Below are 25,535 nucleotides of genomic sequence, written 5' to 3'. Positions count from 1 at the left end.
ATGGATTCTCCCCAAAGCTTGTGTAAGTTGACATATACTAAAAGGTTGCATGAGGTTGCATCAATAATGCAATAATACAATTTAGTTTCTTCTGATCAAATCTCAAAAATGATTTTGGAATACAGTTACTGTGTCTATAACGACACAGGATGAGACCGAGATGCAGACACAGGAGGCAGATGGTTCGAGTCTCTGATATTTATTCAAATACAAGGGGCAGGCAAGAGGCAGGTCGAGGACAGGCAGAAGTTTGTAAACCAGGTCTGAGTCCGATAGGTACAGGGCGGCAGGCAGGCTCAAGGTCAGGGCAGACTGAATGGTATGGCAGGCGGGCTCAGTGTCAGGGCAGGCAGAAAAGGTTGGAACCGGGAGGACTAGAAAACAGGGACTAGGAAAAAACAGGAGTACGGAACAACACGCTGGTAGGCTTGACGAGACAAGACAAACTGGCAACAGGCAGACAGAAAACACCGGTATAAATGCACAGGGAATGGGAACAAATGGGAGACACCTGGTGGGGGGTGGAGACAAGCACAAGACAGGTGAAACAGATCAGGGTGTGACAGTATCAGCCTCCATTAACCAGAATAGAGAACCAACATGAGGTCTAAATTGATTATGACTGTATTTGTAAGGACGTCAAGATGACCTTTGACCCCAGCCTTGACCCCTAACCCCTGATCCTGCACAGTTGCCCAGGGTGACGAGGACCTCCAGGTGATGAAGGCAGGGGCAATGTTGAGGAAGGTCAAGTCTCGCTCTGGGAAGAAGCAGCGGCACTTCCACCTGCAGGACGATGGCCAGACCATCTGGTACAAGTCCAGGTGGGCAGGGACAGGCCACTCCACCTGTGAGTACTGCAAGTGTGTGGGTGTGGGTGGAGGAAGCAGGGAGGAGACAGCATAGTATTTCTCTCTTGAAAAAAGGATGAGGCATACAATCATCTATTGAGAAATCACTTTAGCATAGAAAAAGCCTAAGTATGTCTTCACATGATGCCTAATGTTCCCTCTTAGTCTCTGTGGCTGATGTGGAGGTGGTGCGCGAGGGTCACCAGTCGGAGATCCTGCTGAGTATCGCTGATGAGTTCCCAGCTGACCTCTGTTTCACCCTGGTGTTCCGTGGTCGCCGCAGCAACCTGGACCTAGTGGCGGAGTCGCCGTCCGAGGCGCAGGTCTGGATCCGGGGCATACGCAAACTGATCCAGAACACTGAGAGCATGAATGACAAGGAAAGGCTCGACCAGTATCCTTGTTCCATGCTCAGCATTAAATACAATATAAGGATTGATCAACCATACAAACCAATGACTGTCTATAATGTTGCTCCATTCTATATAATCTCTTACTAAGTGTTGCCCTTAGACATCATGAAAATGATCGGAGAGGTTGAGGGTAGAGGGGGAAAAAAAGTATTGCCCTTAGCCACCGTCTTCCTGTTCTCAGGTGGATCTGGGACTGGTTTCAAAAGGCAGATAAAAACAAGGATGGACGGATGAACTTCAAGGAGGTGCGCACACTGCTGAAGATGATGAACGTGGACATGAACGAGGAGTACGCTCTTCGCCTTTTCACGGTGAGGTTCCCATCATCATCTACTGTTCGCTTTTGAATTGAGTCCATCTCCCATGCTAACTGTTGTATCGATCCAGCTATTTGTCTCTCAATCACAAATGAATGGGATGGTGCTTATCTTTCCCATTCATTTGGTATTTAGGCATATGCTCATGTACTCGCATGCAAATCCATAGATTTTTTACATGTAATCAGCCTTAAAGTATTGTGAGCAGTAGTTAAATGTGGATGTTGTAAGTGGTGGAATTAACCCCAACATTGGTTTATTTTCTATGATGTCATCGTAAACGAGTACACTGTCAGTGGTCTACCATCATAAGGTGTCATGGGAACACCACTTCTCTGAAGTAGACAATTATTCTGCTCTTTGCTTTTACCCCCAGATGGCTGACAAGTCAGAGTCAGGTTATCTGGAGAACGAGGAGTTTGTCCAGTTCTATAAGATGCTGACGGAGAGGGAGGACGTGTGGCGGGTGTTCCAGGACTATTCTCGGGACGGACAGACATTAACCCTCGCTGAGCTGGAGGACTTCCTGAAGCAGGAGCAGCAGGAGGGGGAGAGGAGTCAGGAGCACGCCCAGGAGCTGATTGACCGCTATGAACCCTCAGAGAATGGTAAGGACCACTGTGCAACTGTGGTCAACCACAGTCAACTATATGAATGAGATCATTAATAGCCTCATTAAGACAATGTCAATCATAATGAACGACAACCACAATGATCATTACCTAGTCTACCTGAGTGAACCACAAGAGCCCACAATGGCCGGTCAACAAGTAACCATGATTCATTTAAAATATGTTGTAATATTGTATATATATATATTTATTTATTTTTTGACTTTGTTGTTTGTTGGGGGGGGGGGGGTTCCAATAAGAAATATATTTGTTATATATATTTGTACTTATGTTAAGTATTGTATATTGAATGTCTAATAAAAACATACATGTATCTAAAAAAAAATGTTTTAAACAAGTAACCATGATTGACCACATTTATACTGACCATAGTCAATTGTAATCAACTGCCATTGTCAACCACAATCAACAGAGAGATGTAGTTACTGAGCATTTTCTGATTGGGTTGACTTATAAAAAGACGGGACTTCCCATGTCTTCTCACAGCCAAGAAACACGGGGCCATGTCTATAGATGGCTTCCAAACGTACCTGGTCTCTCCGGAGGGTGCTGTCTTGGATCCCAAGTGGCTGACCCTGCACCAGGACATGAGCCAGCCCCTCAGCCACTACTTTATCTGCTCCTCCCACAACACCTACCTGATGGAGGACCAGCTCAGAGGACAGAGCAGCCAGGAGGCCTACATCCAGTGAGGAACAAAACACTCAAAACTTACATGGCAGTAAGGCCCTATTCAAACAGCTTTTGATATACACCTCTGTCTGTGTGCTCTGTGCAGGGCTCTGAAGCGTGGCTGCCGTTGCGTCGAGGTGGACTGTTGGGATGGGCCAAATGGAGAGCCGGTTGTTTATCACGGCCACACCTTCACATCCAAGATCCTTTTCAGAGACGTTATCACCACACTGGGGGAGTACGCCTTCAAGGTGGGCATTTCAATAGCTTCATTAACTGTAGCCATCATGACCACAGCAGCTCTATCCCCAACTCTAAATATAATCCAGTCTCTTAGTGGTTCTGGTTATTTGTCTTCTGTATTGGTTTTTGCTTCAACCAAGTCCAGTTCTACAAGATGCTGACGGAGAGGGAGAACGTGTGGCGGGTGTTCCAGGACTATTCTCGGGATGGACAGACATTAACCCTTGCTGAGCTGGACGACTTCCTGAAGCAGCAGCAGCATCATAAAATATCCTGTCTTCAGCCTTACTTCACCTCTTCTCAGAAAAATGACTGTAAAAAAACTACTGTAAAAGTTCAACACATTCCTTTAGGCATTCCGTCTGTCCCCTCTCCCTGTGTCCCAGGTGTCTGAGTTTCCTGTCATCCTGTCCCTGGAGAACCACTGCAGCATGGAGCAGCAGAGGGTCATGGCCCAGCTTCTGGACACCATCCTGGGGGACACACTGCTCAGGGCTCCCCTCGACAGACTGGTTCCTCAAGAGCTGCCCTCTCCCCAGGTAAGACCAACGCTGGACCTTAGGGTTCCGGTTGGTAGTGCAGGGGGTCCACACTTTTTTTGTGGGGGGATAATTTGTTGGGGATTTTTGGGTGTACCATCGTGGATACCATTTTTATGTCTCTGCGTCCAGTATAAAGGAAGTTAGAGGTACTTTCACAAGCCAATGCTAACTAGCGTTAGCGCAATGAGTCTACAAGAACAGTTAGCATGCTAGCTGACACTGAAGTAGGTAAATGGCTTCATTGCCAAAATCTCAAACTATCCCTTTAATATGGAGGAAATTACAATCATTGGTGTTAATTACAGGTTTATTTCTTTATAGAAAATTATTAGGAAGGCCATCTAAGTGGTAATTTAAAACAACAAAAAACAGATTGAAAGCATGCAGAAAAGATATTGAACTATATATATTTGTGACGAGTACTGAGGATACAAAGAGGCAGGACGCAGACGCAGGAATCAACAATGTAGAGGGTTACTTAACACTGAGCAAGAGAACAACAACAGCGCGTACACGACAAGACACTAACAATCACATACAACACAACACTGAACAGTCCAGGGCTATATAGTGGTGGTGATGAGATGATGAGGTGCAGGTGCGCTGGAGGTGATTAGGGTGCGTTGGGTTTCCATTCCGGTGTTGCCGAGGTGGTGCACTCAGACCGGTGGCTCAGTAGACCGGCGAATCAGAGCGCCGGAGGGGAGCAACGGGAGGAGACGTGACAATATTTAAAAAATAATACCATCTTTGAGCGCTAACAATCAAATAAAAGCTAGACAGTCAGGGAGAATAAAAAAAAATCCCAAAACGGGCATTCAGGGCACATGCCCATTGAAATTTGTTATGATGTTTGAGCAGAGGAACACAGCATGAGCCATGGCAAAATGCATAGAATTGCAGAAAATGAGCTTTACAACAGCAACATTTTCTCTATGCAGCCAAGATACCGTTCTAGTTAATAGATTGTTATAGGAAGGTCCTCTTCCAATGATCTGTGAGGAGGTCTAAATAATGAAATTGTCTACCAAATCTATTCATTTTAGAATGTTGATTACATTCACCTGATAAGATAAGATGTGTTTTTTTTTTGCTAACATACGATGGGGTCCCTGGGTCGCCCGTTTGCCTGGGTGGGGGTCCCTGGGCAAGAAAAGTGTATCTATTCTATTCTGTTCTGTTCTATTTATCTACTCTACTGTAACCATTCTTCAACAAGGCAAATCAATTATTTAGCAAGGCAAGTCGAATTGAGAAGACGTTCTCTAAGGATTTGATTTCCTATCTATGACTATGTTCAGGTTTTTATCCAGCAGTGATGTTTTATGTCTCCAGTGATTTTAATACTATTCTTTCCAGTTAGAGCACTTAAAATAATTAGAAATATTCAATGAGGTGTGTGTTTTTGTATGTGTGTGTTAGACTAAAGTTAGTTAGAAAAATGTATTAAAGTGTCACTCCACAATGATACAATAATTGACAATACAAAATACAGATAAAACAAAAACATATTGTGGAACACTCAAATTGAGTTTTGAGACACTATCATGGTACAGTATTTCCTTTGGCGTCATCTATAATACATTACATCATCTATACATTGGTATCAGTTATTATACATTATGCCATCTATACACGTTTGTGTGTGTGTATGTATGTGTGCTCGTGCGTGCGCGCATGTGTCCTTGGATTCGTGCATACTCATATAAGGATCTGAAGGGAAAGGTCCTTCTGAAAGCCAAGAAGATTGGCGGCCTAGAAGAGAGTGAAACGCTGACCGATGAGGTCACTGATGAGGTCAGTGACGAAGATGAGACTGACCCTAAGAGCCCGTCTGCAGAAGCCCTTTGTCTCAATGATAAGGTATGTGGCTGGACAGATGTATGTGGAAGGATGGACGCTTGCCGTCATCTGCACCAACTATTACACTTATACATTACTACATTATTACTGACAATACAGTCCGCCATTTTGCAAAAAAGATCACACACTAAGCAAACAATGAACACTGTGCCTTGACCTGCCAGCTAATCATGATTTGCCGTGATTTAATTAATGGCCACAAAGCAGGTGATATTTGTTCCCTTACACGTCACGCCCTGTCTCTTCAGAAATCCAAGTTCTCCAGGGAACTCTCGGATCTGGTGGTGTACTGCAAGAGTGTTCATTTCCACAGCTTTGAGTACTCTCGCCTGCACTCCAAGTGCTACGAGATGTCCTCCTTCTCTGAGTCCAAGGCCAGGAAACTTGCAAAGGACACAGGTGCGCCCTGAACAATTTTAGCAATACCTACATAGCAAACAATGTATTGATATATTGCCAAGGATCATTGGTTAGGAATTCACACCCATTCACTGTTGTAGGTCCCCTGGGTTAGGGGATAGGAAAAAGCGTCACTGTATGGCTATGTCTTTCTCAGGGGCGGAGTTTGTGCGCCACAACAGCAGACAGCTGAGCAGGGTCTACCCCAGTGGCATGAGGACCGACTCCTCCAACTACAACCCACAGGAGCTGTGGAATGTAGGCTGTCAGATAGGTGAGAGCCTCTTCGCTTAAACCATTGTGTACTCATGTCAAACTTGTACAGTAAATCTGTTTTTAAACAAGCTAGCACTTTTGGTTTCCTATTGGTTCTGGGAAGGAAGTCATACGTGTGCATACAAAAATGTATGCACACACGACTGTAAGTCGCTTTGGATAAAAGCGTCTGCTAAATGGCATATTATTTTTATTTTATACGTTTACTGACCTGTAAAACGGAATGTTTTTTAAATGTTCTGAGAACAGAAGTAAAAATGTTGCCCGTCCTGGGAAAGTTTATTTTTAGGTTGCAGGGAGGTTCTGAGAACATTTACTCTGGTTCCTTGAATGTTTTCCTGGGAGGTTATCAGTGGCGGCTCCTGAAAAAATTCTCAGGGGGGGCAATTTTTCTGATGATTTAGGTGACCTACACACATTTTAAAAAAGATATGTCCAGCAACAACATGAAGACAGGGGCAGCATATAAGTCAATACCAGAAGCATTTATTGACTGATCTCAAAAGTGTTGGCTTACCAGGGTTGGTGGAGCCCTCAGTTTCATCTTTGCCTCGCAAAGCTAACTCAAACACTCCGCAAAACTTCACACACTGGATTAGCCGGCTGAGGATGTGGCGGTTCTTGCTAATGTCGTAGTAAATATATTTGTTATAGTGAATATGGAATATGATATGTTGAGTAAAATGTTGTGCTAAGATCTATTTAGGTCAGGAGCTGGTTATAAGTTCTGTTCCTATCCAATAACAATGGACAAAAGGGTCCTATCTTGTCAGCCTTGTCAGCAGGTGGCCAAGGACAACACCCACGCCATAGGCCTCTCAGTTCTTCCAACTCACGAGTTCTTGCTCTGAGGACACACACACACACACACACACACAACACACACACACACACACATCATCACTGTTAAACACACACACACACACACACACACACACACACACACACACACACATCATCACTGTTAAACACACACACACACACACAAAAATCCCCTCTCTTAGGCTGAACATTTGAAGACAGAGAACCCGACTCAGAGCCAATGCAACAGTGACAGTAGCCTGGAGGGGACCTCGCCCAACTCATCAGGACCAATCAGAAGATCAGAACTACTAGATTCAACCTACTTCATTTATTGCATAAAATGTCTGCACACAATGTTTCGGGGCTCTCTTCAGATAATAATAATAATAATAATAATATGCCATTTAGCAGACGCTTTTATCCAAAGCGACTTACAGTCATGCGTGCATACATTTTTGTGTATGGGTGGTCCCGGGGATCGAACCCACTACCTTGGCGTTACAAGCGCCGTGCTCTACCAGCTGAGCTACAGAAAGTGGATACTCATGGATGCGCATCGCAATTGTAAAATGTCAACACAATTGGAGACACCACGTCATTTTTGGAGACATGTTATTGACAGTAAACTATTGTAGATGCGACTGCTAACTAAATAAAACATTTTAGCTGGCTAGCTAATCATCTTAGCTAAATGTGGGGCAAACAATTCAGTTATTTACCGTTAATTTGAGGGATTGGGGTGAAAGAAATCGAGTTACATAGTGATACTTTACGATATACTGTATTGACAATATCGCAATATTTTAGCGCTAGTTGGCTGTACCTGCACCAAAACACCATTATTGTTCCTTCATAGCTTGTTCTCAATCTTTTCACATTGGGAGCCAATTTGTTTTCAGCACTTTTATTTCCATGACTGATCAAAACTCGTTCTCATGGCTTTCTGATCCCTCTGCAACAGACATATGGTGCGCAATAAAATCACAGTATCGAATCGCAATACGTATAGAATCATGAGACTCGCAATGCATATATCTTATCGTGAGGTTCCTGGCAATTCCCAGCCCAAGTTCATTTGCCACAACAAATCTCTTCGCTAGCAAACGCGATGTCTTCTCCAAAACGGCAATGTGTCTCCAGCAATGTTTACTTTTTTGACGTTCTATGGCATCTCCACTTTCCAAGCATATATGACCACATGTAATATTTTGGTAAGTGATGCAAATAGTGAACTATGTAGGGCCAGGATGTAAAATATATGTAGCTGCAGCAATTTCTCTTATCTGATATGGTAAGTAATGGGGCTTAATGTATAGCTCCCTAAGAGTTTGACGAACGGGTCCGTGCACGCGATTCCAGATATCTTTACCTCTGAATAAACTGCCTTTATTATACCATATCCACCCTGTCCAAAGTCTCTACTTGGTCTCAGTTCTCCAGTAAACTTGTGATTATCAACACTAACCTCATCGTTGTGGCGGCGGACAGCTAGCCTGTATCCCTCATCCAGTTGAGTGGCAATGTTATTTTTTCGTTCGTACCAATTTTTGGAAAATCCTCGGGTGTAGGACTTTCCGCCTTTAGTAGAAACCTGTTGAATTATTAAATTTGGTCTGGGAGGTCCTAATTGTTTCGTTGCCAATTTATCTTCATTTGTTCGCCGACAAAAAGGAACTTCTTTCAAAGACACAATCCGCTCTTTTCTTAGTTACGTTCATGGTTACGTTACGTATGACGAAAGCGCGTAAGTGCAAGCCCTCAGACACCCATAGAGATTGTATTGAAAGCTCTGAAATTTGAAAAAAATAGATTTTACATGGGAGTCTATGACAGACTTCTGGGCGATTTTCAACCTGACTGAAATCGCCCCAAAAGGGGGGGGAGCCATTTGAAGCACGACTTTAGCCTGATTGGACATTACAACACTGATAACTACTGTTGGCGTGATATAATTGATTAGAAAAAAAATCCCTTCCTTTTCCCGTTTGGCAGTGCGTCGCCCATATCGCCCTATTGAACACACCGCCCCTGGAGGTTATATTAACGCTCCAAGAACGGGAATTATAGGTTATTTGGAGGCTACCTTAAAACTTTAATTGAATGTTTCAACAACATTTGTAATAACACTGTTAGCTTATTTTGGGTTAACTTTTTTGAACTCCAAGCACAGATAGGACACATGGAAATGCGGTAGAGCTATAGGTTCGGGGTGTGTCAGAAATATTTGTTGCTATTTTCACAACCAAGTATGATGGTGGTGGTGCGAAAGGGCTGGGTTTTGATGAATAAATAAGTAGGTGTGTCAAGACTTGACCCCTCACTGGCCAATCAGAACATGCTCCATTGTTAAATATGTGGTTGCTTCAAGTTGTGTATTTATGGTCTTTTATGTATTGCCTTGGAATCAACTCCAATTCCAATGTTAGTCCATTATAGTTTGTTAAATAGCTGACAGAAACGAAATAACAAAATGTAGACCTATCCCATCTTTGCTAAATACGTTAACTTGAACCTGTTTGCAGTCCACTTTGTTCTAAGTAATTGCATAGCTTCAATATGGAAATATATACATAGCATTCACACTGATATTGGGGTTAGGCCTACTGTAAATTGCATTATGGCTGAGCATGGAAATGCCAAACGTTGTCAATAAGCAAGACTAAATTAATTACTGATAAGGCCTAAAAAGACAGTGAATAATTACTAACCCTAACCCTAACCCTAACTTATTTTAAAAATGTCCAATACACTTACAGGCATCATAATTGCTCCCCGTGGGCATATAATATTAAAACAACACAGACTAGGGAGGGTTTTACTCACATCAAAACGTTTCACAGTAGCTGGACAAAGATCCAATATAAAGAGAAAGGGAGAATGTCCACTCAATGTTATACTGCTCCCAAATCTGTTTTATAAACATATTGGAACCATCTTACAGATCGCATTCACACTTCTCCAGAAGTTACATTGCATACGTGCCACGGATGTTCTCACCATAAAACCAGGACAGTGAAGGATTCTAATAAGTTTGGTTTAAATCAAATTAAACGAAAAATAAGCAATCAGTTTTTTGTATTTCTTATACAACAACAACAATAAAGAAATAAAGGTAATGATATCATAAAATCAGCAGTATAAAAAAGACAAGACACATTTCTGTTGAACCAGCCTTCGTTATAGTAGGCCTAGGGTAGTAAGGGCAGCCTACAGGCTTGGGTTTTGAACATATGAAACGGAAAACAAGCCATTGTTACAGGAAAATAACTTCTAAATACGAGCTTCCTCGGTATTCACCGAGGTTCTCATCTCTCGTTTCATGATGGGCATGGACACGTAGCCTACATCATGGAGGGGGTTTTAAGCACGTACAAAACGGGACCTGCATGGCTAAGATAATGTGGGCCTGCCTACAATACATAGATAAAAAAGGAATGTCAGCTCACTGTTTTGCTCTTCTCAAACTTGATATTTTAATAAAGCTTTGGTAATTAAGATTTATTTCCAAGCGGTCTCACCAGCCAAACCCTTTATCGACGGTCTTGACTATTTGGTGATTGCATTGGTCAACACAAAAACAAACAGCCTTCATTGAGAGGAGGGGAGGCTATGCTTAGGGCGGCAGGTAGCTTAGTGGTTAAGAGCGTTGTGCCAGTAACCGAAAGGTTGCTGGTTCTAATCCCCGAGCCGACTAGGTGAGAAATCTGTCTGTGCCCTTGAGCAATGCACTTAACCCTAATTGCTCCTGTAAGTTGCTCTGGATAAGAGCGTCTGCTAAAATGTATGCTTGGTTTTTTAATAAAATGAAATGGGGAAAAAACTATAGTTTTTTATGTTTCTAAAAACTGTTGTTCCATGCGCATATGGACAGTGTGAGTCACGGCTGGATAGGCTGTGTTTCCGCAGTCAAAATTCATGCCATAACCAAGCGCGTTATCGCTAAAACCAGCTTTTGGTTGGTCTTAAATATCCCTACAGATATAGCCCCTGGTTCTCCTCAGACTTGACTGCCCTTGACCAGCACAAAAACATCCTGCGATATGCAACTTTTCAGGGAAGTCAGGAACCAATATACACAATCAGTTAGGAAAGCAAAGGCTAGCTTTTTCAAACAGAAATTTGCATCCTGTAGCATTAACTCCAAAAAGTTTTGGGACACTGTAAAGTCCATGGAAAATAAGAGCACCTCCTCCCAACTGCCCACTGCACTGAGGCTAGGACACACTGTCACCACCGATAAATCTACAATAATCGAGAATTTCAACAAGCATTATGCTACGGCTGGCCATGCTTTCCACCTGGCTACCACTACCCCGGCCACCAGCTCTGCACCCTCCGCTGCAACTTGCCCATGCCCACCCCGCTTTTCCTTCACACAAATTCAGACAGCTGATGTTCTGAAAGAGCTGAAAAATCTGGACCCCTACAAATCAGCTGGGCTAGACAATCTGGACCCTCTCTTTCTAAAATTAGGCGCCGAAATTGTCGCAACCCCTATTACTAGCCTGTTCAACCTCTCTTTCATAACGTCTGAGATCCCCAGAGAATGGAAAGCTGCCGCGGTCATCCCCCTCTTCAAAGGGGGTAACACTCTAGATCCAAACTGTTACAGACCTATATCCATCCTGCCCTGCCTTTCGAAAGTATTTGAAAGCCAAGTTAACAAACAGATCACAGACCATTTCGAATCCCACCGTACCTTCTCCGCTATGCAATCCGGTTTCCGAGCTGGTCATGGGTGCACCTCAGCCACGCTCAAGGTCCTAAACGATATTATAACTGCGATCCATAAAAGACAGTACTGCGCAGCCGTCTTCATCGACCTGGCCAAGGCTTTCGACTCTGTCAACCACCGCATTCTTATTGGCAGACTAAATAGCCTTGGTTTCTCTAATGACTGCCTCGCCTGGTTCACCAACTACTTCTCAGATAGAGTTCAATGTGTCAAATCGGAGGGCCTGTTGTCTGGACCTCTGGCTGTCTCTATGGGGGTGCCACAGGGTTCAATTCTCGGGCCGACTCTATTCTCTGTGTATATCAATGATGTCGCTCTTGCTGCTAGTGACGCTCGGATCCACCTCTATGCGGACGACACCATTTTGTATACATCTGGCTCTTCATTGGACACTGTGTTAACAAACCTCCAAACAAGCTTCAACGCCATACAACACTTCCGTAGCCTCCAACTGCTCTTAAACACTAGTAAAACTAAATGCATGCTCTTCAACCGAACGCTGCTTGCACCCGCACACCCGACTAGAATCACTACTCTCGATGGGTCTGACCTAGAGTATGTGGACAACTACAAATACCTAGGTGTCTGGTTAGACTGTAAACTCTCCTTCCAGACTCACATTAAGCATCTCCAATCAAAAGTTAGATCTAGAATCGGCTTCCTATTTTGCAACAAAGCCTCCTTCACTCATGCTGCCAAACATGCCCTCGTAAAACGGACTATCCTACCGATCCTTGACTTCGGCGATGTCATTTACAAAATAGCCTCCAACACTCTACTCAGCAAATTGGATGTAGTCTATCACAGTGCCATCCGTTTTGTCACCAAAGCCCCATATACTACCCACCATTGTGACCTGTACGCTCTTGTTGGCTGGCCCTCACTACACATTCGTCGCCAAACCCACTGGCTCCTGGTCATCTATAAATCACTGCTAGGCAAATCCCCGTCTTATCTTAGCTCACTGGTCACCATAACAACACTCATCTGTAGTCTGTGCTCCAGCAGGTATATCTCACTGGTCATCCCTAAAGCCAACACCTCCTTTGGCCGCCATTCCTTCCAGTTCTCTGCTGCCAATGACTGGAACGAACTGCAAAAATCTCTGAAGCTGGAGACTCTTATCTCCCTCACTAACTTTAAGCGTCAGTTGTCAGAGCAGCTTACCGATCACTGCACCTGTACACAGCCATTCTGAAATTAGCCCACCCAACTACCTCATCCCCATATTGTTATTTATTTTGCTAATTTGTACCCCAGTATCTCTATTTGCACATCATCTTTTGCACATCTATCATTCCAGTGTTAATTACGAAATTGTAACTATTTTTGCACTATGGCCTATTTATTTATTGCCCTACCTCCATAACTTACGACATTCGCACACACTGTATATGTATTTTCTGTTGTATTTTTTACTTTATGTTTTGAGTTACCCCATATGTAACTCTGTGTTGTTGTTTTTATCACACTGCTTTGCTTTATCTTGGCCAGGTCACAGTTGTAAATGAGAACTTGTTCTCAACTGGCTTACCTGGTTAAATAAAGGTGAAATAAATAAATAAATACTAGCCCTGCCTGAAATGAGAACTTTGTATCACGTTCTTAAGGAAACACCTCAAATATTTCCACCCCTCCCATCTGAGCGCAAGCGAGCTGATATCAGACAGGTAAAGCGCTGGCTACCCGGACTATTTGCATTGTCCCCCACCCCCTCTTTTACGCTGCTGCTACTCTCTGTTTATTATCTATGCATGGTCACTTTACCTCTACCTACATGTACATATTACCTCAACCAGGGGCGGTGTGTTCAATAGGGCGATATGGGCGACGCACTGCCAAACGGGAAAAGGAAGGGATTTTTTTTCTAATCAATTATATCACGGCAACAGTAGTTATCAGTGTTGTAATCTAGACGTCTGATCTGCCACAGTGCCACTAAATGTCCAATCAGGCTAAAGTCGTGCTTCAAATGCCCCCCCCCCCCCTTTTGGGGCGATTTCAGTCAGGTTGAAAATCGCCCAGAAGTCTGTCATAGACTCCCATGTAAAATCTATTTTTTTCAAATATCAGAGCTTTCAATACAATCTCTATGGGTTTCTGAGGGCTTGCACTTACGCGCTTTCGTCATACGTAACGTAACCATGAACGTAACTAAGAAAAGAGCGGGTAGCCTCATCAATCAATTCACGTACTACTATCAAGATGGCTATAGCGTTCAGTGCAACTCGATTGTCTCTTTGAAATAAGTTACTTTTTGTCGGCGAACAAATCAAGATAAATTGGCAACGAAACAATTAGGACCTCCCAGACCAAATTTAATAATTCAACAGGTTTCTACTAAAGGGGGGAAGTCCTACACCCGAGGATTTTCCAAAAATTGGTACGAACGAAAAACCTGGCTAGCAGGCTGCGATGTAGCTAATGCAGTCTTCTGCTACCCCCTGCTTACTCTTTCACCCTGAAGGCGGCACGGCAGACAGCACCGCTTGGACAGCGACTGGTGTGTAACGGACATGCACCATCTTTCAGGAAAGATTAAGAAACATGAGCTGTCAAAGACCCACATGGATAGCTGTTTGAGATTGTCTGCTTTGGGGAGAGTGAACATTCCCACTCAACTGGATGAGGGATACAGGCTAGCTGTCCGCCGCCACAACGATGAGGTTAGTGTTGATAATCACAAGTTTACTGGAGAACTGAAACTGACAAGGCTGACAAGATAGGACCCTTTTGTCCATTGTTATTGGATAGGAACAGAACTTATAACCAGCTCCTGACCTAAATAGATCTTAGCACAACATTTTACTCAACATATCATATTCCATATTCACTATAACAAATATATTTACTACGACATTAGCAAGAACCGCCACATCCTCAGCCGGCTAATCCAGTGTGTGAAGTTTTGCGGAGTGTTTGAGTTAGCTTTGCGAGGCAAAGATGAAACTGAGGGCTCCACCAACCCTGGTAAGCCAACACTTTTGAGATCAGTCAATAAATGCTTCTGGTATTGACTTATATGCTGCCCCTGTCTTCATGTTGTTGCTGGACATATCTTTTTTAAAATGTGTGTAGGTCACCTAAATCATCAGAAAAATTGCCCCCCCTGAGAATTTTTTCAGGAGCCGCCACTGACCTCAACTAACCTATGCCCCCGCACGTTGACTCTGTACCGGTACCCTCTGTATATAGCCTCGCTACTGTTATTCTATTGTTGCTCTTTAATTATTTGTTATTTTTCTCTTTTTCTTATCTTTTTTTTTTACTGACCTATTTTTTTACTCCGTTTATTTTAGTAAATACTTTCTTAACACTTATTTTTCTTAAAACTGCATTGTTGGTTAAGGGCTTTTAAGTAAGCATTTCACTGTAAGGTGGCTGTTGAATTCGGCGCATGTGACATTTTTTATGTTGATATATAAAACGACACAAGATTAAAAAATTATTGTTTTGGTATTGCCCTCAGGTAGCCTGTTTCTGGTCTCAGGTTCAGGAATGGTTGAAAAAGCATAACATTCATCTAACATTGACCCTAGAAATAACATTGTTGGGAGATCTGGAGACACCTGGTCAGTCAATTACTAATATACTAATACTCTTAGTAAAAGTATTTATCTTCAACTCGCAATCTGTGGATTCTATTTGATTAGATAGATTAAAACTGTATGTTAAACATCACAGCATAGTTGAAAGATACAGTGGGGAAAAAAGTATTTAGTCAGCCACCAATTGTGCAAGTTCTCCCACTTAAAAAGATGAGGCCTGTAATTTTCATCATAGGTACACGTCTACTATGACAGACAAAATGAGCATTTTTTTTCCAGAAAATCACATTGTAGGATTTTTAATGAATTTATTTGCAAATTATGGTGGAAAATAAGTATTTGGTCACCTACAAACAAGCAAGATTTCTGGCTCTTACAGACCTGTAACTTCTTCTTTAAGAGGCTCCTCTGTCCTCCACTCTACCTGTATTAATGGCACCTGTTTGAACTTGTTATCAGTATAAAAGACACCTGTCCACAACCTCAAACAGTCACACTCCAAACTCCACTATGGCCAAGACCAAAGAGCTGTCAAAGGACACCAGAAACAAAATTGTAGACCTGCACCAGGCTGGTCTGACTGAATCTGCAATAGGTAAGCAGCTTGGTTTGAAGAAATCAACTGTGGGAGCAATTATTAGGAAAAGGAAGACATACAAGACCACTGATAATCTCCCTCGATCTGGGGCTCCACGCAAGATCTCACCCCGTGGGGTAAAATGATCACAAGAACGGTGAGCAAAAATCCCAGAACCACACGGGGGGACCTAGTGAATGACCTGCAGAGAGCTGGGACCAAAGTAACAAAGCCTACCATCAGTAACACACTACGCCGCCAGGGACTCAAATCCTGCAGTGCCAGACGTGTCCCCCTGCTTAAGCCAGTACATGTGCATTTGGATGATCCAGAAGAGGATTGGGAGAATGTCATATGGTCAGATGAAACCAAAATAGAACTTTCTGGTAAAAACTCAACTCGTCGTGTTTGGAGGACAAAGAATGCTGAGTTGCATCCAAAGAACACCATACCTACTGTGAAGCATGGGGGTGGAAACATCATGCTTTGGGGCTGTTTTTCTGCAAAGGGACCAGGACGACTGATCCGTGTAAAGGAAAGAATGAATGGGGCCATGTATCGTGAGATTTTGAGTGAAAACCTCCTTCCATCAGCAAGGGCATTGAAGATGAAACGTGGCTGGGTCTTTCAGCATGACAATGATCCCAAACACACCGCCCGGGCAACGAAGGAGTGGCTTCGTAAGAAGCATTTCAAGGTCCTAGAGTGGCCTAGCCAGTCTCCAGATCTCAACCCCATAGAAAATCTTTGGAGGGAGTTGAAAGTCCGTGTTGCCCAACGACAGCCCCAAAACATCACTGCTCTAGAGGAGATCTGCATGGAGGAATGGGCCAAAATACCAGCAACAGTGTGTGAAAACCTTGTGAAGACTTACAGAAAACGTTTGACCTGTGTCATTGCCAACAAAGTAGGGGTGTAACGATTCGTTTTAACAACGATTCGATTTGTATCACGATTTGTGGTTGTCGATACGATTCAAGGACGATATTGGTTCATTTAGAACGATACGATCCAAAACGATTCAGTGACTTGAAATCGATTCAGTAACCTTTTAGCCAAAAATTCAACCAGTGTGACTGAAATAAATACCTGGATACTGGACAGTGCAGGTGAAGTTTCCTAGATTCCTGTTTCTTGTAATGGAATCAGGTATCAATTAATTATGAATATAAATAAACAAGTAAACAACAATGAATGGCAAATCCATTCACATTTTATTTGAATAAAGTGCAAACAACACTTTAGGTTGAATTAACAGGAAGTTAAAATTGTCTGATCTCATTTTCAATATTCAATACATTTTCAATAAAAGTACAGTAAGTGCAACCAACATTTCAACAGTAGGTTTACCTGCTACTTCTGCTTTTGTTTTTCAACATAAAGATATTACAATATTAATATCAAAAATAAAGTGCAACCAACATCTCTTCAGGTTGAATTAACAGTAGGTTTAACTGCTACTTCTGCTTTTGTTTTTCAACATAAAAATATTACAATATTAATATCAAAAATAAAGTGCAACCAACATCTCTTCAGGTTGAATAAAGAGTAGGTTTACCTGCTACTTCTGCTTTTGTTTTTCAACATGAAAATATTCAATATTAATATCAAAAATAAAGTGCAACCAACATCTCTTCAGGTTGAATTAACAGTAGGTTTACCTGCTACTTCTGCTTTTGTTTTTCAACATGAAAATATTCAATATTAATATCAAAAATAAAGTGCAACCAACATCTCTTCAGGTTGAATTAACAGTAGGTTTACCTGCTACTTCTGCTTTTGTTTTTCAACATTACAATACAAATACAGTATTAATATCAAAAATAAAGTGCAACCAACAATTCTTCAGGTTGAATGAGCAGTGGATGAACCTGCTACTACTCTCATTTTAATAAACAAACAATATTCAACAAAATATCAAGTGTAACCTACTAGGCTACTCTTCAATGACTACAGATTTTTTTTCAAAAATATCAACTGATCAACATGATCTGGCCGCAGAACACTTCTCTGTGCGTTCACTATGTCGCCAGCAGTACTAAAAACTCGTTCTGCTGGCACACTGGTGCCTGGAATGCACAGGTACCGTTTAGCAAGGGTGGAAAGTACAGGTAGCTCTTTCTCCTGAGATCTCCACCACTTCATGGCATTTTCAGTCAAAGGCAACGCATCTTTTGCTCGGTACCTTAACACCTCTGCTCTGGCTGTCTCGCTTGTGGATTTTCTTTCTCTTTGGGTGAAGGAATCGCCAAACAGCGCATCTAAGGCTTTCTTCTTACAAGGAGGTGACTCATTTGGAGCTACAATATAAGAAATATATTTCAAAATATAGTCATGTTTCTCATTAATACAAAACAACAACAATCTTTTATTGGTATCACATGAAACACACCTGTGGTCTCTTCATTGAATCCTGACAGCTTTGTGCTTGAGCTTCCCTCGTCTTCCTCCTGATTTCCCATTGCTTGCATCTATTGATGTAAGAATGTGTGAACTGTTCAAATTTCTGCTCTGTAAAACTGCACACATAAATTTAGAGGAAGATAAAGAACAGATGAGATTTGAGAGAGGACAAATGAAAGGGGAGAAGAGAAAAGAGCAGAGGAAAGAGAAGAGTTACCTGGTGGGACACTTCTGCCTCAAAAACCAGTTTTGTGTAGACCTGTTCTCTGTCCTCTTTTTCCAGGTAGGGCAGTTCTTTAAATCGCGGGTCCAACGCTGATGCTGTTTAAAGAACAAGAATATTGCATTCATTGCATTATTAAATTAAGTTGACCTGAAATTGCAAGTGATGACCACCTCCTCATACACAAAATAATCAGAAGATTAAACTTTAGTATGTTTAAAAGAAATGTGGCACAGTGATGATGTAAAGCCACCATGAACTAAGAATTGTATTGCAGATATCTTGTTTACTTTTCCATATGAAAAAACAACTCAAATTCAAACTTGAAAACGCAAAGGTGTGGCATTTTACAAATTAATACAGTCTAATAACCTAAAATATTAACCAAGTTGATTTTAATTAAGACTCCAAATTAATTACCTATGTTGAGAGCATCTTGGGTGCCTCTGTAGCGTGTGGCGAGGTCACTGGCCATCACCCTCTTAATCTCTGCAACCAGGGTTGAGTCGTCTTCGCATGGCTGTAGGTGTTTCAGCAGTTTTGCTTGAAGAGGAGCAATTACAGAGAGAGTTGGCTGGTCTTCTTCACACATCACAGTGGTTGCCATTTTGACAGGACCCATCAACTGAACAATGTCATTCATGTTGGCAATATCACTCTCACTCAGCGTGCCTACATCTGTGACCCCCTTTCGTAGATCCTTGGACATCAGAGTTGCCATTATAGCTGGCTGTTGTTCCAAAAAACGTTCAAGCATTTCGAATGAACTGTTCCATCTGGTGATTATTTCTTGGATCAGTTTATGTTTTGGTAAATCCATCAGAGTTTGTTTTTCCTGTAGGGCGTGACATGCAATCGGGCTGCGGTGAAAATATCCAACAATTTTTCGCACTTTCCCCAACAACCTGGAAGCACGGTCCACCCCCAAACCCTTCTGCGAGGCAAGGTTGAGTGTATGTGCGAAGCAGGTAATGTGTGGACTGAACTGGGCTTCTGCACCGGCCACAATCATATTCCTGGCGTTATCTGTGACGATGGCAGGATTCTTGTCGTAGATTTTCCACTCCAAGCAGACTTCACGCAGTAACGCGCCAATATTTTTACCAGTATGGGCTTCATTTAAAATTCTGGTTAGCAGAACAAAGGTCTTCATTTTCCACTCCGGATCAATGTGATGAGAGGTAATTGTCACATACCCTTGATTTGAGCATGACGTCCAGCCATCTGTCGTTATCGCTACTCGTTCAGCTTGAGAAAGCGACAGCTTCACATCATTCTTAGTACTTTCGTACAATGCAGGAATAACCTTTTCTGAGAAGTGTGGTCGGCTTGGTATTGTGTACCTTGGCTCCAATGTTTGAATAATTTCACGGAATCCCGGATTTTCAACCACACTGTAGGGTCGCATGTCTTTGCAGATAAACTTGGCAATTGTTGCCGTGATGTTTTTCGCCCGAGCTGAGTTTTGGCCTAGTCTCTGACTAAACATGCAGGCGAGACCTGAGGCTTCTGCAGAGTTGACTTTACCTTTCGCTGCTGTAGCAGCGGGAACGCTGCAAGAGGTGCCTGGACGGTCGGTGTTGTGTGAAATCCCATGGCGCCTTAGTAGGTGGTTGGAGAGATTTGTCGTGTTGCCGTTGTACTTTACTTGACCTTTACATATCCTACAAACAGCGAGCGACTTATTTAGAACATCTCCGTCTTTGCAAAAGCCAAAGTGTTTCCACACACTGGACCGCAATGGTGGCTTGATAATTTCTCGCTCGTCGGCTTCTCCTCTGTCGTCCGCCATGCTATGTTTTGTTGTCTTTGAGCCTTTGCGCTGCTGCTGGCGCGGGGCGATGACGTCACGGATAGGCAGACTGAATCGAGTAATGTTTAAAGCCTTTATCATTAAAAGTGCTAAGAAAAAACATCCATATAAAGTCTGACGTGCTTAAATCCAATGGGTTATTTCCTAGTATCGATACAATCGATTTATTACATTTTAAAACGATGTTAGATTGATATATGTTGTCCAAAAGGCCAACTCGCCGAGCACAGATCGATGTAGTTGGATCATAGGAATATAAATCGATACATCGATGTAGTAGATGGATCGTTACACCCCTACAACAAAGGGTATATAACAAAGAATTGAGAAACTTTTGTTATTGAACATATACTTATTTTCCACCATAATTTGCAGATAAATTCATTAAAAATCCTACAATGTGATTTTCTGGAAAAAAAATTCTCATTTTGTCTGTCATAGTTGACGTGTACCTATGATGAAAATTACAGGCCTCTCTCATCTTTTTAAGTGGGAGAACTTGCACAATTAGTGGCTGACTAAATACTTTTTTTCCCCACTGTATATGGTGCGTAGAAATCCGAAGAGGGTGGCCAGCAGAGAGAGGTGGGATGGGCTGAGGGAAGCTGAGGGTTGGGATGTAGAATTGGAGATAAGTGGAAGGGGCAGCTCTCGGAGAACTGTGGGGGGGATCTTGGAGGGCTGGTGGCCTGGTGGTTGGGAGCTTGGGCCGGTGGCTGATAGGTCGCTGGTTCGGATCCCCGTTTTTTGACCTTGTGGGAGATCTGTCGACGTGCCCTTGAGCAGGGCGTTTATCCTGGTTGCTGCTGTGGGTCGCTCTGGATGGGAGTTTGTTAGATGACTAATGTGATGTAGATGTTGAGCGGCTTCACTGCAAGTAGATTGTATGTTTTAAACATTCAATAAAATAAAATTTAAAAAGATCAGGTGTGGCCAATTAGTGGGCGAGGCCAACACACCTGAACACACTTAACAAGATAGAGGATAGAGAGAGTTTTGTTGATGCTGAGACCGGAATGTATATGTTTTTAAATAACATTCTTCGAACGTTACTAAAGTTTTCTTGTTGTTTTTATGGAATGTTTTCTTCACGTTCTGAGAACAGAATGTATGTTCTTAGAGCGTTATGTGCTAGCTGGGCTATGCCTGAACTATTTGTTTTTTTATATACTATCTGTCCAAGACAATTTCCCTTAAATGTGCTAAGAACCTGTTGTTTCAATTAGATGTTAAATTAGGCCTGGTGAAACACATTGTACACATCCATACATACATTGCTTGCTTCCTGGCTGGAAGAAAGAAAAGGTTTACTGCCAGAAATGACAAGGTAACACATACTATAGATATGTCTGGAGAGAAACAGGGTGCAAGCCAAGGAGAGTTAGAGACTACAAACACATTGTCTCCTCACTCTTCTTCACTTTGTTACAAATTTGTGAAAAGGGCTATATAGATTTATTTGATGTTCTCCTAGTGGCTCTGAACTTCCAGACGGCGGGGCTAGAGATGGATCTGAACGATGGGCTCTTCAGTCAGAACGGCTGCTGTGGCTACGTCCTCAAACCTGACTTCATGAGGAATTATGACTTTTTTGACCCAGAGAGACCCCAGGACCGGGATGGTTACACATCACTCCGCCTGTCTATCCAGGTCCAGAAACAACTTCACTGTATCATACAACTATCTGTTGTGTTATGTAGTGTGCCTGTGCAGGATGTGTGTTTTGGCGGTTTCGTTTGCTATGTCTTTGAGTGTGTATCCTTGTCCGAGTTTTGATTTTATGTGCGTGTGTGTGTTCATCAGGTGATCAGTGGGCAGCAGCTACCAAAGGTGAACCAGAAGGAGGGCTCTATCGTTGACCCTTTGGTTAGAGTGGAGATCTACGGAGTATTTCAAGACCAAGCCAAGCAAGAGACTAGTTACATTGACAACAACGGTGAGGGACCAGTTTTCAAGGACTGGCAAAACACATTAATTGGGGTCTTTGTACAGACCCAGCCTACTCCTGGACTAAAATGCATGCATTTGTGGCCTAAGGTGGTCTAGCAGTCTAATCCGCTTCTTCCAGTGCACATGAACCGCTGCAGCATGGGTTCCAATCCGGCCCAATGATATTTAAACACACTCACCTCTATCTTTCATCTCTCTCTATCCAATAAACAAAGACTTAAACAAATATACTTTACCAGTTAAAAGTTTGGACACACCTACTCATTCAAGGGTTTTTCTTTATTTTTACTATTTTCTACATTGTAGAATAATAGTGAAGACATCAAAACTATGAAATAACACATATGGAATCATGTAATAACCAACAAAGTGTTAAACAAATAAAAATAGATTTTATATTTGAGATTCTTCAAATAGCCACCCTTTGCCTTGATGACAGCTTTGCACACTCTTGGCATTCTCTCAACCAGCTTTACCTGGAATGCTTTTCCAACAGTCTTAAAGGAGTTCCCACATATGCTGAGCACTTGTTGGCTGCTTTTCCTTCACTCTGCGGTCCGACTCATCCCAAACCATCTCAAATTGGTTGAGGTCGGTGGATTGTGGAGGCCAGGTCATCTGATGCAGCACTCCATCACTCTCCTTCTTGGTCAAATAGCCCTTACACAGCCTGGAGGTGTGTTGGGTCATTGTCCTGTTGAAAAACAAATGATAGTCCCACTAAGCCCAAACCAGATGGGATGTGTAATGAAAAAAGGTGTAGATTCACGTGCAGAGCGCGGCAGGTGTTTATTTCGCCTTCGCAAAAGGCAGGAATCGTGGTCACAGGCAGGCAATGGTCATACACAGGTAGGCAAACAGGCAGGAGAATCAAAAACTAGGGCTGAAGGCTATAACTGGTTCTCACAAACGAGCTAGGAAAAGGCTTAGTAGAGTCAAAATGAACAATACCTCACAAGGCACAAACAGAATGAACTGAACTAAATAAGGAGCTAATGAGACCAGGTGAGTAACAAACACAGGTGAAATCAATGAACAAAAATGAAAGACAGGGCTACGTTCAAGAACACAAAGAAACAGGGCTACGTTCAAGAACACAAAGTTGACTAAGAAAATAAATACAGAACCTTACAGGATGGCGTATCGCTGCAGAATGCTGTGGTAGCCATGCTGGTTAAGTGTGCCTTGAATTCTAAATAACTCACAGACAGTGTCACCAGCAAAGCACCCCCACACCATCACACCTCCTCCTCCATGCTTCACGGTGGGAACCACACATGCAGAGATCATCCGTTCACCTACTCTGCATCTCACAAAGACACGGCAGTTGGAACCAAAAATATCACATTTGGACTCATCAAACCAAAGGACAGATTTCCACCGGTTTAATGTCTATTGCTCGTGTTTCTTGGCCCAAGCAAGTCTCTTCTTCTTATTGGTGTCCTTTAGCAGTGGTTTCTTTGCAGCAATTTGACCATGAAGGCCTGATTCACATAGTCTCCTCTGAACAGGTGATGTTGAAATGTGTCTGTTACGTGAACTCTGTGAAGCATTTATTTGGGCTGCAATCTGAGGTGCAGTTAATTGCCAATTTCTGAGGCTGGTAACTCTAATGAACTTATCCTCTGCAGCAGAGGTAACTCTGGGTCTTCCATTCCTGTGGCGGTCCTCATGAGAGCCAGTTTCATCATAGCGCTTGATGGTTTTTCCGACTGCACTTTCAAAGTTCTTGAAATTTTCCGGATTGACTGACCTTCATGTCTTAAAGTAATGATGGACTGTCATTTCTCTTTGCTTATTTAAGCTGTTCTTGCCATAATATGGACTTGGTCTTTTACCAAATAGGGCTATCTTCTGTATACCAACCCTACCTTGTCACTACACAACTGATTGGCTCAAACGCATTAAGAAGGAAAGAAATTCCACAAATTAACTTTTAACAAGGCACACCTGTTAATTGAAATGCATTCCAGGTGGCTACCTCATGAAGCTGGTTGAGAGAAAGCCAAGAGTGTGCAAAGCTGTCATCAAGGCAATGGGTGGCTACTTTGAAGAATCTCAAATATAAAATATATTTTGATTTGTTTAACACTTTTTTGGTTACTACATGATTCCATATGTGTTATTTCATAGTTTGATGTCTTCACTATTATTCTACAATGTAGAAAATAGTAAAAATAAAGAAAAACGCTTGAATGAGTAGGTGTGTCCAAACTTTTGACTGGTACTGTATGTAAAAAAAAAATATATATAATTATACACCATGCCATGTTTTAGTGAATTAGATAGAACACGACATAGAACCTCTGTACTGCTCTTGGCTGTCTAAAACCTGGTCTCTGCTGCCACCTGCCTACAGGTTTTAACCCACTGTGGAACGAGACCCTCAATTTTATCGTCCATGTCCCTGAGTTGGCCTTGGTGCGTTTTGTGGTGGAGGACTATGACAAGGCCTCCAGGAACGACTTCTTGGGCCAGTTCACTGTGCCCTTCACCTGTATTCAGCCAGGTAAGATTGACCTTTTCATATTACACCTGTGGTGAAGTCTGGACAACTGGGTAAATGGCAATCGCAGTTTTCTTCAAATTATTGTACAAAAATAATTTGATCCTATTGACTTACCTGGATAAAGGTTAAATCAATTGATTAATTGTCGTGATGTGTGTTTTGTCCTATATTTACATTTTTAATCCCATCCCCCGTCCCCGCAGGAGTCCTTTTGCCTTTTGGTAGGCCATCATTGTAAATAAGAATTTGTTTCTTAACTGACTAGTTAAATAAAGGTAAAAAAATATCACTGCGGAGTGTTTTAATTTAAGCCTGTTATGTACAAATGTACATATTTTACTGTATGAGTGATGGTTTCCAAGTGGTTCTCCATGACAACAAGCTGAATTTCTTCTGGCTCCTCTCCCCACTCTTCACAGGATATCGCCATATCCACCTTCTTTCCAAAGATGGGACGGTAATCCCTCTGTTTTCTCTGTTTGTCAACATCAAGATCTCAGAGCTAACAACAGAGGTCTGATGGCCCAATGATTGTCTGAATAACATGCCGCAAACACCAACCACATGGGAGGGTAACAATAATACTTCATGATTGCTGTCACTTTCAGCGCATCAACTGTTATCAGTATTGAAAGCTAAATCTATATGCTGTATGAACTGCTTTAGATGATTTCTGCCTAAATAACCATTTCTGTTCAAGCAATCATCAGCAGGGCCTCACACTGATGAAAGATTAAAAACCACTTGTCTCATTGCCTAGACAGC

At 42.4% G+C, this 25,535-nt stretch overlaps 1 protein-coding gene and 1 long non-coding RNA gene across 3 annotated transcripts; one reads left to right on the top strand and one right to left on the bottom strand.

The window, feature by feature from the left end:
• On the top strand, positions 1-25,290 carry LOC311144044 (1-phosphatidylinositol 4,5-bisphosphate phosphodiesterase delta-4-like; the record flags this gene model as incomplete). Its single annotated transcript, XM_084179980.1, has 15 exons — positions 1-22; positions 692-850; positions 1,017-1,245; positions 1,446-1,575; positions 1,958-2,189; positions 2,700-2,901; positions 2,992-3,136; positions 3,515-3,667; positions 5,381-5,533; positions 5,782-5,932; positions 6,090-6,206; positions 21,786-21,961; positions 22,115-22,247; positions 24,621-24,770; positions 25,190-25,290. 15 exons carry the CDS (start codon positions 1-3, stop codon positions 25,288-25,290), a joined length of 2,253 nt encoding a protein of 750 aa, XP_084036106.1.
• Positions 17,796-18,957, bottom strand: LOC311144045. 2 transcript variants are annotated; one of them, XR_014614465.1, is made up of 4 exons: positions 18,919-18,957; positions 18,493-18,596; positions 18,265-18,343; positions 17,796-18,172 (listed from the first exon to the last, which is right to left on the bottom strand). It is a non-coding gene; the product is annotated as an uncharacterized lncRNA (long non-coding RNA). The 2 variants fall into 2 exon arrangements; XR_014614466.1 differs by having other exon boundaries at positions 18,493-18,944.
• Positions 25,291-25,535: the final 245 nt, after the last annotated feature.

Source organism: Coregonus lavaretus (genome assembly GCF_964263955.1).
Source record: "Coregonus lavaretus genome assembly, chromosome: 16".
Taxonomy (NCBI): domain Eukaryota; kingdom Metazoa; phylum Chordata; class Actinopteri; order Salmoniformes; family Salmonidae; genus Coregonus; species Coregonus lavaretus.
The sequence above is the reverse complement of the archived record's forward strand: the minus strand, read 5'-3'. Positions and strand labels throughout refer to the sequence as shown.